At 42.2% G+C, this 15,798-nt stretch overlaps 1 protein-coding gene across 3 annotated transcripts in view; it reads right to left on the reverse strand.

Annotated features, from left to right (window-relative positions):
• The window catches only part of GABBR2 (gamma-aminobutyric acid type B receptor subunit 2), a 1,221,295-nt gene that overhangs the window by 33,829 nt on the left and 1,171,668 nt on the right, over positions 1-15,798 (reverse strand). For all 3 annotated transcript variants that reach the window (XM_063922929.1, XM_063922931.1, XM_063922932.1), the window contains one exon: positions 201-383. In XM_063922929.1, coding sequence (XP_063778999.1) covers positions 201-383 — 183 coding nt within the window. The remainder of the gene's footprint in view (positions 1-200; positions 384-15,798) is intronic.

Consider the following 15,798-nt stretch of genomic DNA (forward strand, 5'->3'; position numbering starts at 1 on the left):
GACATTTATTGATGAGTTCCATAGACTACCATGACATCAAATGTTATTTTCATGGGCATAGCCATCTTTTGTTTCCTTCATCCATGCATAGATAAACAAAACCGAAGCGTGATTATTTCAAAATGTTAAAGTAGAAAAGAAAAACAAGTTATTGATTAAAATGAGTATTTCCTTTTTCGTGATAGTGAAACGGTAAGTACCTCTGTGATCTTCATCCGTAAACGATGGTTCTCTGATTGCAGTCCTTCTAGCCGGGATGTGCTGGCCTGGTTTACACTGGTGACCGACGTTGATGTCTTGGAATCCTCTTTTTTTTGATTATGCGTGAACTGAAATCTCCTAGTCTGTGTTGCTGCATCAGGATTCGTCCTTAGGGTAATTAACTATGAAAATTGAACAACAATATTTAGTATACTGCGATGGAACAATGCTGGAACATAGGCCCTCATTCCAAGTTGTTCGCTCGCTAGCTGCTTTTAGCAGCATTGCACATGCTAGGCCGCCGCCCTCTGGGAGTGTATTTTAGCATAGCAGAATAGCGAACGAAAGATTAGTAAAACTGCTACTAAATAATTCTTAGCAGTTTCTGAGTAGCTTCGGACCTACTCACAGATTGCGATCAGTTCAGTCCGTTTAGTTCCTGGTTTGACGTCATAAACACGCCCTGCGTTCGGCCAGCCACTCCGCCGTTTCTCCAGACACTCCCGCATTTTTCTCTGACACGCCTGCGTTTTTTAGCACACTCCCGGAAAACGCTCAGTTACCACCCAGAAACGCCCCTTTCCTGTCAATCATTTACCGATCAGCAGTGCGACTGAAAAGCGCTGCAGAATCCACAGCAAATCTGCTAAGTTTTTAGTTAAATAACTAAGCGCATGCGCCCTACGTGCCTTGAACAGGCGCAGCTTGCAAAAAATCGCAGCATAGCGAAAATCGGCAACGAGCGAACAACTCGAAATGATCCCCATAATTCAATAAGCGCTAGTCTACTGTAACAGACAGGTGCTTCTGTACAGTATATAATGCCAGCAATTTAGGCTAGTTATAATTTTCAGTGCATAACTAATCTGGACATAAGCAACATTAACTATTTATAAAAATAAACATTTCAATTATGCAGTAAGAACTCCAGCAAGTTATTCTTTTGGACAAGGACTGCAGAGAAAAAAAAATGATTTCTCTTCTCTTTTCCAGACAGCCGCAGCAGCCTTAGAAAGCTTATAAAGCAAAGTCACAGTGCAGTGTATCTGTAGGCAGATTAGTCTGCTTTTGCCAGGGAGTAGTATATAGCAGAATTTCTGTAGGGACTTTCATTCAATCTTTCCTTAAGTGGGTTGGGGGCACTGTGCATTCATTCAGCAATAAAAAGTAAAGGTGTATTTGCCTGTTATAGGCGTTGGTTACCAGAATAGTTCTTAAACACACATAGGCACGAGAAAGTAAAATGAAAACAATGCAGATAAAAGGTGGTAGTAGAGAAGTGCAGTGACATGTAGCAAAGAAATACAATTCGTAGTGAAACAGACTTTTTCACAGAGGTAAGAAGTTCCAGAATAATGAGCTTTGAATCAAAGCAAAAGCAAAATGTCAAAGCAAAAACATAAATCAAAGCCTTTGATTTATGCTTTTTCTTCAACATTCTGTACAGTTCTTGCAAATTAGCATTTTGAAGAATTTATAGTTATTGAAGAGAGCTGGTATTACAATGGACAAATGTGTGGTTGGTTTAAGATTGGGTATTGGCCAGGGCCATCTTAACGTATAGGCACACTGGGCAGATGTCCAGGGTCCCACGATTCTAGGGGCCTTCGAGCAGGGGTGAGCTGGGCCAAAGGGCATCTGCCTCCCAGGCTGGTGCCTCTAGAGTTCCTTGGGAAGCAGGTAGAGAATGCTGCCTGGCCGATCTAGTTGTGAATTGCACCTAATCATAGCGGCCAGGCAGCATTCTCTACCTGCCTCCCAGGCTGCAGCAAGTCACTGAATGGTTGTCAGCATGCTGACTGGTAGAAGGCTGGAGCTATCCAGCAATCAGAGTGCTTTCAGCATGTAGAGTGACGTCAATGGCCCAAAGGAGGGGTAAGTTATTATTATAATTATAATTATTTTTTATTTAGGTGGGTAGGGGCCCCAGTGCAATGCTTTGCCCAGGACCTTCACTGCTATTTAGAGAGCACTTGGTATAGCCCAACACCACCTGTAAAAGATGCAAAATTTTGCTCATCTCTATCACAGCAAAAAAACGGACATTATCCTTCATATTTGTAGCCAGTGGTTTCCAAACTTAGGGCCTCAAGGAGTGCTAACAGTCCAAGTTTTAAAGATATCCATGGCTCGGCACAGATGGTTAAACCACATTAGGTCATCTGTGGCCAAGCATGGAAATATTTAAAACCTGGACTGTAAGCGCAGAGGATCGAGATTGGGGCCCACTGTTTTTAGTCATACTCGAAAAATAATGACAGAATCTGAGTGGCTGCTATGATCAACACCACTGTTTTGTTATGCACCACTCTTTATAAATGTCCCTCGTGGTATTAAAGTCTATCTCCTAATTGATATCTGGAAATGGAAACTTGCAGCAAGTACTGTAGATCTTGCACAAATAGTAATTTACTGATTCCCCCATATTTCCAAGAAAATAACACGTCTTCATTATCTCACAGACTGTCTTACTCTCTGACCTTGGGCATAGACCAAGCCACCTTTCATGTCCCTTAAATTCCTTGCTTATCATAGCATATTGTCTACTTCAATGGATCTCAACTCCAAATTCTAAAGTATCACAAACAGGTCATGTTTTGTGGATTTTTTTCTAATTATGCACAGGTGAGTTAATCTATTTTGCTGGGTCAGTAATTATTCCATCAGCTTTCACATACAGAAATACTCAAAGCAAGAGCTGGTGGGGTACTTATGGTTGGCGTTGAGAATCACTTGTCTACTTAATTAAAGAAGCACAGATTATGTAGATTATCCTATCACTGTTAATGAAGGCATCTGACATTAGTGAATACTCGCCAAAGATCAAAGTAAAACTGGATCCTTAACTTAATATCCTGCACCTAACTCATAGATTCTTTACTCTATTTGAAAGACAAGGCTGTGCTATTGTAAAAAGAAATATATTTTGTCTTCCATGGACATCAAAAGGTCTGACAGAGAAAAAAAATTGAAAGCCCAGCCCTTGTTGATTCTTTTACTACAAAAATGAATGGTGGACACAAGCAAATAAGAATTTTGCCTATTTCATGAAATTAGTCTACTTGGTGGTAGAGATTTGCACCAACCCCTATGTTTTGGTTTTGGTTCTAGTACATCAATATGTTTTGGTTTCGGTTTTGCAACTGCAGTCTACAACAAGCCACAAAATGATCAGGACATGCCTGCGCTTGAACCACCACTCCCCCGTTACCTCCCACAAAAGTTCTCAAACTGTCAATCACACTGCGTCCAAATCCTCGCTGCTGGTAACATAACATGTCGCATATGCAGTGTGACTTTTGTGCAGACCACCAATAATCGCTCAACTGCTAATATATTGGGTTTACATCACAGGCATTTTAAGAGAGGTGGAAGCCTGTGTGCAGCTTCCTCCATCTGGGCCCCTTCTCTATAGCCATCAGAACTGTAGAGTCTGAGCACTAGAGGCTCAGACTTTAATACACATGCACAGATTTCAGGAAACATGGTACAGAGGCCATTTTCCCCATGATTTCTCTACTGCACATTTACAAAATGCTGGTAATATGGCTGCCACGCCATTTTCTCAGTGATGATTTGTGCTCTTGCTGCTGCCGACGGGGACTCTGAAGAGAGGTGAGTATTAATTAAATGGATGCAGCTTGTGTGGTGTGGCCCCCTGCACCCATTATAAATACGCCAGTTGTTTGTATCCATTTCTAATGACATTGTTGTCTATAGCCTGGTAATCTGAACCAGGCTAATGATGCAGTGGATCAACCTGTCTGATGTCCAAGGATGCGTGAGAAACATAATAGATCTGTACATGCCAAGATTCAAAAGCAATAAAATTGGACATTAATGGTCAGGGGCATAAGTTCATACTAGATGCCCAGATGCAAAATAGAAGGCGGTGCCCCCCCCCCCCCCCCCCTCCCCAGTGGTTCCGACTTGCACATATGTTGACGTCCCAGTGACTTGCCACATGTACATCTGGGAAAATAAAGATTCCTTATTGGAATTGTGGTGATAAGAAATCTTTATTTTTGGGTACTTGCTGCAACTGATAATAAATAGAGCCCTGAGGTTTTTGTTTATCAAAGTTCAGAGAGAGATAAATTGTGAGAGATAAAGTACCAGCCAATCAGCTTCTGCCTTACAATTTACAGGCTGTGTTTGAAAAATGACAATTAGGAGCGGATTGGTACATTATCTCTCACAATTTTATCTCTCTCCAAACTTTGAGTAAAAAGAACCTAAAAAGTTTTTTTTATAATATTTAGTGCATTTCCTTAAAACAACTTCTGCTCTCATTTCTTTCATCACATAAGACACAACAGCAGAGCTGTAGCTCACTATACAGTACACAGTTTGATCTGTTATCACATACATTCCAAGACTCTTCAGCTGAAGGGGGCTGCAAAGGAGGTTTATGAACTTGGACAGCAGTCAACAGTGACTGTAGCAAATCACTATGAAATGAGTGGAGAGAGATCTTTTCTAGTTCAACAGCCCCCTCGGACTTTCTGTCTTGGGGTCCCTCTGACAGCTGGAGGCCAGTACCTCCAACGTGTCTGGGAGTTACTCCACTGTTAATGTTGCAACAGTGATTAGAGGGTACCAACCTAATAATGTATCTTTATACTTCCACCCTAGTCTCCTACACCTCCTCCTCTGTCTCCCCTCCATCCCTCTGTTTCCTTCCCACTCCTTTCCTGTTACCCCACTTTCATTCACCTCTGCCCCAAGGTCCTGCTACCCCACAACTCAGCCCTGCTCCCTCTCTCCCTTCCCTGTCATCTCCCCACACCCCCATCCACATCACACTGACCTCCCTCCCTGCCCACCTCCTGCAGTTTCCCCTCCTAGCTCAGGCACCCGTACCATCACTACTCTCTCATCATCCCTGCCCTCAAAAGTAATATCACCTCATCACTACAGCAACCCTGATAATCTCATTCACATCTCTCCCACAAACTCATACCCCCTATCCTGTGCCCTCTGGAATGCCAGATCTGTTTTAACAAACTGGTCCCCACTCATGACCTTTTCATTTCCAACTCCCTACACCTACTAGCCATTACTGAAACTTGTATTACACACTCTGACACTACTTCTCCTGCTGCTCTCTCTGCTGGGGGCCTCACATTCACACACACACACACCCCAACCTGGGGGTCGCCATGGGGGTGGTGTTGGGGTCCTTTTACCTTCTAGTTACTCCTACCAACTCATACCACCAGAACCATCCCTTACATTCTCTACATTTGAGGTCCATGCCATACGCCTCTTCCAACCAGTCCATCTTAGAGTAGCTGTCATTTACCACCCCCCTGGTACTGCTTCCAAATTCATCGACAACTTTGCTTCCTGGCTTCCTCACTTCTGACATTCCCTCCGTTATCCTAGGCAATTTCAACATCCCTATTGACATCCCCACACAATCCCCTGCCTCTAAACTCCTTAACCTCACCTCTTCACTTGGTCTCTCCCAGTGGACCTCCTCACCCTCCCATGTGAATGGGAGCTCACTGGATCTGGTCTTCACTCACCGCTGTGATATTTCTGATTTTTCCAACTCCCCATTTCCCATCTCTGACCACCACCTGCTCTCCTTTAACCTATCTCAACTTCCCCATCTCTACCTACTAAGGCTACCATCACTAAGCGTAACATTGAAGCTACTAACACCACATTCCTTTCCTCCCTGTTTGACTCACTTCTCTCTCCTATTCTCTCTCTCTCATGCCCTGAACAAGCCACTTCCACATACAATGCATCCCTTACTTCTGCTCTTGACTCTGTTGATACACCAACCACTATTCACCCTCGTAAATTAACACCTCAACCCTGGCACCAGATATCTGCAAAAATGCTCACGTACTGCTGAGCGACACTGGAGGAAATCACGCTCTAAGGCAGACTTCCTCCATTTCAAACTTATGCTCTCATCCTTCAGTGCTGCCCTTTCTCTTGCTAAACAGTCATACTTCAAGAACCTCATCTCCTCCCAGTCTTTCAACCCCCGGCGCCTCTTTGCCACTCTCAACTCACTCCTCTGCCCACCTCCACCTTGTCTCCCTTCCTTACTCTCTGCTCTTGACTTTGCCACTTACTTCACATCCAAAATTGACTCCATACGTCAGGACATCACATCACACCAGACCATCAGTAACCAGCCTTCCCCCATCCCTTACCAACCCTCCCCATCCCTCGCACCTACTCTGACATCTTTCTCCCATGCATCTGGAGAGGAAGTCATGGCCCTCATTCGTTCCTGTCCCCTCACCACCTCCCCACTTGACCCCATCCCCTCCCGCCTCCTCCGCTACCTCTCTCCTTCTGCTTGTTCCCATCTTTCCCACCTTCTCAATCTCTCTCTCTCATCAGGCACTGTCCCCTATGCCTTCAAGCACGCACTCATCTCTCCTATTCTTAAAAAACCTACCCTTGATCCAAACACTCTCTCCAACTACCGACCCATCTCTATCCTCCCTTTTGCCTCCAAACTCCTTGAGCGTATTGTCTACAACCGCCTTACTTCCTCTCTTTCCTCACACTCACTGCTTGACCCATTCCAATCTGGCTTCCGTCCTCTTCACTCCACTGAAACTGCCCTTACAAAACTATGCAATGACCTCCATGCTGCTAAATCTAAGGGACACTACTCTCTACTTATTCTACTTGATCTCTCTGCTGCTTTTGACACTGTGGACCATCCTCTCCTACTGCAAATCCTTCACTCCATTGGTCTGCGTGACACTGCCCTCTCTTGGCTGTCCTCCTACCTTTCTGACCATTCTTTCTCTGTCTCCTTTCATGACTCCACCTCCCCCTCACTTCCACTAACTGTAGGGGTACCCCAAGGTTCTGTCCTTGGTCCTCTTCTCTTCTCTCTCTATACGTCCTCACTAGGTAAGCTCATTAGTTCTTTTGGTTTCCAATATCATCTCTATGCTGATGACACCCAAATCTATCTTTCCTCTCCAGACCTCTCCCCTGCTCTCCACACTCGTATCTCCAATTGTCTCTCTGCTACCTCTTCCTGGATGTCCCAGCGCTTTCTTAAACTTAACATGTCTAAGACCGAGCTGATAATCTTCCCTCCCTCTCGCATAACCTTACCTCCTACAATCTCATTATCTATTGATGGCACTACTATCTCCTCTACCCCCCAAGTGCGCTGTCTTGGAGCAATTCTTGACGCTTCCCTCTCCTTCAAACCACACATTCAGCACCTCTCACAAACCTGCCGTTTTCATCTAAAAAATATTTCCAGGATCAGACCCTTTCTGACCCAGGATGCTACTAAGACTCTTATCAACTCACTGGTCATCTCCAGACTGGACTACTGTAATCTCCTCCTGACTGGCATTCCTGACAAATACCTCTCTCCACTCCAATCTATCCTCAATGCTGCTGCCGGTCTCATCTTCCTCACCAAACGCACTACGTCAACCTCTCCTCTCTTACTAGACCTTCACTGGCACCCCTTCCCTTTCAGAATCCATTTAAAGCTTCTCACACTCGCTTACAAAGCCCTCACCCACTCCTCTCCCATCTACATCTCTGATCTTATCTCCCTTTACACTCCCACTCGTCCTCATCACTCTGCTAATGCACGCCGACTCTCCTGCCTATGGATCACTTCCTCCCACTCCTACCTCCAAGATTTTTCACGTGCTGCACCACTTCTCTAAATTCCCTACCTCTCCCTTTCAGACTCTCCACCTCTCTACAAAACTTCAAACAGGCTCCCAAGACCCACTTCTTCACCAAACCCAGCCAAATCTCATCCTAACCCTCTGTTCTACGCTCTCTATGTACCCCTGTCTGTCTACCCCTCCCCTTTAGAATGTAAGCTCTCATGAGCAGGGCCCTCTTCCCTCATGTGCTTATCCTTTCTTACTTTAATAATCTTCAACTGCACCAAATCCAGCAGTCTTCTGCTATCTGATACTTATTCCAGTGTCATCTGCTGATGTAACTATGTTTATTTACCCCGTACTTGTCCTATACTGTCATCAACTGTAAGTTGCTGTTTTCCTGTTTGATTATTTGTTTATGTACTCTGTAATTGGGCGCTGCGGAACCCTTGTGGCGCCATATAAATAAAGGATAATAATAATAATAATAATAATAATAATAATAATAATAATAATAATAGGGTGATAGTCTATGCTTAAATGTTCTAAACACCAACATACTATTGTCAGGAAATGTTCTCTAGTTGCATCTGTTTGACATTTTTCTACAGTATTCATGGGAATAAAATAATGGTCAATATAAACATTTTCATATTTCAAATCATGATAATATTGGAGTTTGCAAATAAATAACATTATCAGAATACAGCCAAGATAATATGGGGTAGTTAAGCCTTTTTGTTTCTATTTATTTGAATTCATTTTGTTATAATTATCACATCCAAGCTTAAGCATTATCTAGAAGTCAACTGAGATATTACAGTAAAAGAGGAGAAATAAGTGATGCCAATCAGTTCTGATTACCCAAGCTATCAATTGTAGCATGGGAAGATTTTGCTGCATTTGCAAAGCTCGCCTGGGTGAAGACCTCTGGACTGCAGCAGAGCTGCCTGCACTTTTAATGCTAATGAGTTGCATGTATAATATGATTTGGCCTGGTGGTACCACATACTTTATATAGACTGTCTGCAAATTCAGGGACACGGGTGGGGACGTTTAAAATAATTGTGACTCATTAGTCAGGCGCCAGTGCTATCCTAAGCTCGCAGCTGTGCTAGTTCACCATGTAAATTAGTGGAACATTGATTTGGTTTTATTAGATTAGTGCTGCCTAATGAATAGGGAGCATTACTAATTAATCTTTAGTGTTGTGGGCAGTATTCATCCTTCCATATGATTAAAAAAAGGTCAATGTAAAGAAAAACATATAGGAAGATAGGCTGCTATAGCCCCTAAGTAGAATAGACAGACTTGTGTGCAGAAACAGCTGGCCAGGACATGTGTGCATTTGCACATTACGTCCACTCAGTTTATGAAGCTACTATTAACTACAAAATCACATGATAATCCTCTTGCAAAATGTGTAATCCGCAAACAGCCTTGTTCCGGGAGGATGCAAAATGAAAATAACAGATAAGGGAAGGAATTTAAAAAGATGGATGAAAACACAAATGATGAACTTATACATTATTTTAATTTACTTCTATGGGAGTTGCAAAATCCCAATGTTTTGGAAAGGCCATGCTGCACTCTCACTGTATTTTGAAAGATAGTAGTCAGGATGTTGAACAGTAAAGTAGTATGACTATGAAGAATAGATTGTTCTAGCTTAGTTTTCAACAGAATAACTGTAGCTCCCATAGACTAATGCATACACTTGTAATAACTGTAGCTCTCCTAGACTAATGCATACACTTGTAATAACTGTAGCTCTCCTAGACTAATGCATACACTTGTAATAACTGTAGCTCCCCTTGCACTTGTAAGTAATAACGGTAATGGTAAATCTCCTAGACTAATGCACAGTGCCGGATTTCCCACTAGGCATTTGGCGGCACCTGATGGGGCACAGCAGTCCCCCCCACCTCCCAAACCAGAGGAATGGTTGTACAGACACTGTCATTGGAGTGCAGGGAAGGGGGAGAGATTGACCCGCTGTGAGGCTGCAGCCGATGTACTCGGGGGCGGGAGACAGCCACCCGCCGCTGTGTTCTGTGGGAATATTGTGGTCAGAGTCGCCTGCTACTGTGATCAGTGTCCAGAGAATATTGGGAGAGACTGACACGCTGTGATTGGGGGTGGGAGACAGCTAGCGGGGTGGGGAGGCGCAAGAGTTAGCCACCACTGTAATCAGAGTGTGGGTTAAGGGGGAGAGAGGAACTGCCGCTACTGTGACCTAAGGGGAGAGGGGGCGTGGAGGTTGGGGACAGGGGAGATGCTGCCGTGGGGAAGGGTTTCCATGTGCTAGGTTGCTGCTGCTGTGTTGGTGTGGGGGGGAGGGGGGGGTCACACACACACACACACACACACACACACACACACACACACACACACACACACACACACACTTATGCACTGACTGTAGTTTTTGTAGGTTGCTTTCATATGTCAGACACTCACACACCCACTGTAATAAACTAGTCAAATAGACATCATGGGTAGCAATCAACATTTTATCAATGTCTATTTGACTGGTTTATTACAAGCTGTGGAGTGCCTGACACATGAAAGCTGTGTACATTATATATACTGTATATATATATATATATATATATATATATATATATAGAAAAGTTCCAAGAATAACCACCAGAGGGATTATACCCAGATAAACCAGCACACTGCTTAATAGAAAAAAAGTGCTTTTTACTGTTTGTAGAATGAAACAGAAATTTTGAAAGGTAGCAAGCATATGGCACACATGTTGATGGCAGCATATAAAATGAATCAATTGATACTTAACATTCCGACAGCTGTTTCGACTATCTTCTTCATAGGAATGAATAAGGTGTCATAGTGCTGAACACTGCACACCGCAGTGTCAGTTTCTAAAGTGACATGTGCCTCATGAGCTTGACTAACAAGTGCTCTTTATAGTGTGCGATGTACTTACCTGTGAGCCATCTCACCTGTTCCCGGTCCCACGTGGACGCTAACCACGTCACATCTGAGCGCCATCTTCATGACGCTAACAGGACGTGTCGTCCAGGGAAGGATTTGTCCGCTACACACCATGTGTAAACACATGGCAGAGCCGGGCCATAACCTCCCATGATCGGCGAGCAAGGTCACCGAGGCCGCGTCCACGTGTTCCAGGTCGCCCAGTGTTGCGCATCATATTCAGTGCGCCATACGTGGCAACCCGCAGGATGTGCTCAAAGTGTCCGGACTTCAGAATCATCCGGAACTAATAGAGCACCATACCTGTTTCCGGGAACAAGATAGAGGCGCACAGGCACCCATCAAAAAAGACAATAATCTAAATAAAAATAAAAATAAATGTATAAATAATAATAAATCAAATGATATATAATAATAAATATGATATGCAAATGGAGCGAATAAATGGTCATTCATAAGCCTAACTGTTGATTGATAGATTAATGTTGGAATTAGTGCTAACCATAATGGCGGCTATTACGTTTTCCTGGTGTAATAAATACAATGCTCCACATTAAGGCCAATAGTATGGACCTAATGGCCAATATCATTATATGAGACTTATTCTAAATATATATATAAAAAATACATAAACAATAACAAAAGTATATCATAATCAGACAATGGATCCAGATGCACAAACATTAGGCCCACATGCGTCCATGTATAAAAAATGAAAAACGAAAAATACAAAAAATAAATAAAAATAAATGTGAAAAATGATAAAGATTACAAAAAAGGTACAAATGAAAAATCTTCATTGAGCCCCGCAGGCGAGAGGGAATCCAAACGTCGAATCCAACGACATTCTCGCTGTAATAGCAACTTGTGGCGGTCGCCACCCCTCTTAAGTGGAGGTATGTGGTCGATGGGCATGAATAATAAATCTTTAATGTGGTGTCCATGGTACACAAAGTGCTCTGCAACTGGTGGTGTTGAGTTCTCGACTTTGAAGAACGCTTTTTTAATTGATGACCGATGTAAGGCCATGCGTTCTTTGAGCATTCTGATAGTCTTTCCAACATATAATTTGTTACAGGGGCATTGGATTACATAAACGACATATCTTGTCTCGCACGTCATATGATGTTTCAATCGAAAAACATCGCCCCTGGTTGGATGTATAAAGGTGCTACCAGTGTGCATATGCTTGCAGTAAACACAGGAGCCACATTTGTGCGCCCCTGGTCTTAATTGTAACCAACCCTTACCATGTTGTGACATCGGCACTATGTCAGAATAGGTAATCTGATCCTTGAGATTTGAGCTGCGTTTATAGCTGAATAACGGTAGACTGCCACAGAATCTCCCCATAGTTGGATCTGCCTGTAGAATGTGCCAATGTTTGGAGATCGCACGTCTCATGACACCAGAGGCAACGGAGTATGTACTGGAAAAGACTAGTCGTCCAATCTCAGTGTCTTTATTCTTGGTTCTTGGCACGTCTGTCCGTTCCATCTGTAGACATTTAGTAATCGCTTCTTGTATCTCTGTTGGATCATAACCTCTCTCGATGAATTTCTTGCCCATCTCCGCCAGAGCACCTGGTATTAATGTGTCATCTGAAGTGATTCGCATTACACGTAAAAGTTGTGAAAAAGGAAGCCCTTTCTTTAATGGCCGCGGATGAAAACTGGTTGCCAACAAAAGAGAATTTTTATCTGTAGGTTTTCTAAACACCTCAGTGGTGATAGATCCGTTAACCAACTTAATGGTAACGTCCAAAAAATTAATAGAAACAAAATCATAAACGCATGTGAGCCTAATGGATCCTGGTATTAGATTCAATCTAGCAATAAATTGTTGTAACTTAGTCTCGCCCCCAGTCCACAGCATGAAAAGGTCATCTATGTAACGAACATAAAATTTAATAAATGATGAAAAATCTGCGTCTGCCATAATGTGTTGTTTTTCGTATTGAAACATAAACAAATTGGCATACGATGGGGCCACATTGGACCCCATCGCTGTGCCCTGTAGTTGTAAATAAAAAGAATTTTCAAACAAAAAATAATTTTTGTGCAAAATAAAATCAAGCAAAAGCAACAAATATTCACTTGGTGGACCCTCATATTGTGGACTGGAGGCGATCGCTTTCCTGGTTGCTTCAACACCCTCAAGATGATTGATACACGTGTACAAACTGGTGACATCCAGTGTCACCAGTATACAGTCATTCGGAAGAGGGCCAACCGCATTTAATTTCAATAAGAAATCTGAGGTGTCTTTGATAAAGTATGGAGTTGATTGCACTACCGGCTGTAGAAAAAAGTCTACAAATTGGGATAATTTCTGACACAAGGAACCCCTGGAAGATATGATTGGTCTTCCAGGGGGTTTGTCCAGACATTTGTGAACTTTTGGCAAAACATAAATCAAAGGGATACGAGGAAAATCTTGAGTAAGAAATTTGGCCGTTTGCTCGTCAATCCATTGATTAGACAAACCAATGTCAATAATGGAGTCTACCTCACGTTTAAAGTTAATGGTAGGATCAAAACGCAACTGTTTGTAGCATTGTATATCAGCTAGTTGTCGATTGATTTCATTAATGTAGTCAGTACGATTTAATAATACCACGCCACCGCCTTTATCGGCGGGGCGTATAATGATGTTAGGGTTATTTCTCAAAGAATTGATTGCCAGCCTCTCTGCTTTAGTCATGTTGTAGTTCTTAATTTTGATATTTTTAATGCAGGGTAAGGTTTCTTTTCTGACTAAATTCATAAATACCTCAATGGCAGGATTCACAGAAGGTGGATCAAAATCACTAGGTGCTTTAAATTGCCCTTTTGTGGCAGAAGTATTATCCTTTTTAGAGAAATGATCTTTAAGTTTAAGTTGTCGAAAAAATTTATATAATTCAACTTCACAGTCAAACTCATTCTGTTTATAAGTTTGAACAAAGGAGAGTCCTTTTGATAATACTGACATTTCTGCCTCAGTTGGAGTATATTCGGATAAATTAAAAATAGTTATTTCCGACCCCCCTTGTAATTCCTGCCTCCGGTACCTTTTGTGTTTGAGCCCCCCTCTCCTGCACGGTCTCTTGACTCTTTGACCTCCTTTATTTTGCTCCTGGTAAACGTTTTTTCCCCTAAAAAAGCACCCCTCTGATTACCTGAATAATCTGAGTCGCTTTGGGAGGTGTGTGATTCTATGTCCGTAAATTGGACTTCAGTTTTATTACGTGAGTTTAGACCCTTTCTCCATGGACGTCTAGTTGTTTGTGTGAATAGCCATGGATACACTCTTAAATCTTTGTAGTCATCCTTTACCTTACGATATTTAGATTTTTTAAAAATCAATAGCTCGTTCTTAAATGCTTGAACAGAGTCCTCTAATTTAGTTAACCAATCACTTGTAGAGTCTGATTTTAAAGTTTCTAAGCCCCTACGTTCACAACCCACTATCTCTTTCTTGACATTATCAATGTCAGAATTGACCTGCTGTACTACCAATACCATCAAGTCAAAACTACACTGATTAAGTATTTGACACCACTGACGACAAAAATCCTTATTGTTGCGACCAAGAGTAGGCTGATTTTTGATTCTAAAACCACGAGGAATTAAATTCTCCTTATGGTATTGAGATATAGTTAAACCATGTAGTTCCAATTCTACCAGTCTCTTGCGCAGTCGCAACAAGTCGGAATATATTTCAGTGGGAGTGTCAACATCAAATGCTAATTGTTCAGTGGAAGAAAACAATATCTTAGACACCTCTTTATCTAAAAAGCGTTTTGTACCAGTGATATCTTTTGCATCTAGATCCATTGACAAAAAATACACAACACACAAAAAAAGAAAAAAATGAAAAATTAAAAAATGAAAAATTAGTGAAAAAAGAAAAAAGAAAAAATTGAAAAATATCAGTTTTAACTTGTGGTGCAGCTCCCAGTCCACAATAACGATCCGTTACCATGAAAAATACATAAATCCACAGAAGAAGCCGCTTCTCACTTTCATTTGTATTGAATGCTGGTGCTCGGTCAGTGTAATAATATAGAAAAGTTCCAAGAATAACCACCAGAGGGATTATACCCAGATAAACCAGCACACTGCTTAATAGAAAAAAAGTGCTTTTTACTGTTTGTAGAATGAAACAGAAATTTTGAAAGGTAGCAAGCATATGGCACACATGTTGATGGCAGCATATAAAATGAATCAATTGATACTTAACATTCCGACAGCTGTTTCGACTATCTTCTTCATAGGAATGAATAAGGTGTCATAGTGCTGAACACTGCACACCGCAGTGTCAGTTTCTAAAGTGACATGTGCCTCATGAGCTTGACTAACAAGTGCTCTTTATAGTGTGCGATGTACTTACCTGTGAGCCATCTCACCTGTTCCCGGTCCCACGTGGACGCTAACCACGTCACATCTGAGCGCCATCTTCATGACGCTAACAGGACGTGTCGTCCAGGGAAGGATTTGTCCGCTACACACCATGTGTAAACACATGGCGGAGCCGGGCCATAACCTCCCATGATCGGCGAGCAAGGTCACCGAGGCCGCGTCCACGTGTTCCAGGTCGCCCAGTGTTGCGCATCATATTCAGTGCGCCATACGTGGCAACCCGCAGGATGTGCTCAATGTGTCCGGACTTCAGAATCATCCGGAACTAACAGAGCACCATACCTGTTTCCGGGAACAAGATAGAGGCGCACAGGCACCCATCAAAAAAGACAATAATCTAAATAAAAATAAAAATAAATGTATAAATAATAATAAATCAAATGATATATAATAATAAATATGATATGCAAATGGAGCGAATAAATGGTCATTCATAAGCCTAACTGTTGATTGATAGATTAATGTTGGAATTAATATATCATTTGATTTATTATTATTTATACATTTATTTTTATTTTTATTTAGATTATTGTCTTTTTTGATGGGTGCCTGTGCGCCTCTATCTTGTTCCCGGAAACAGGTATGGTGCTCTGTTAGTTCCGGATGAT

This window comes from Pseudophryne corroboree, chromosome 5 (genome assembly GCF_028390025.1).
Source record: "Pseudophryne corroboree isolate aPseCor3 chromosome 5, aPseCor3.hap2, whole genome shotgun sequence".
In the NCBI taxonomy this organism is placed as follows: domain Eukaryota; kingdom Metazoa; phylum Chordata; class Amphibia; order Anura; family Myobatrachidae; genus Pseudophryne; species Pseudophryne corroboree.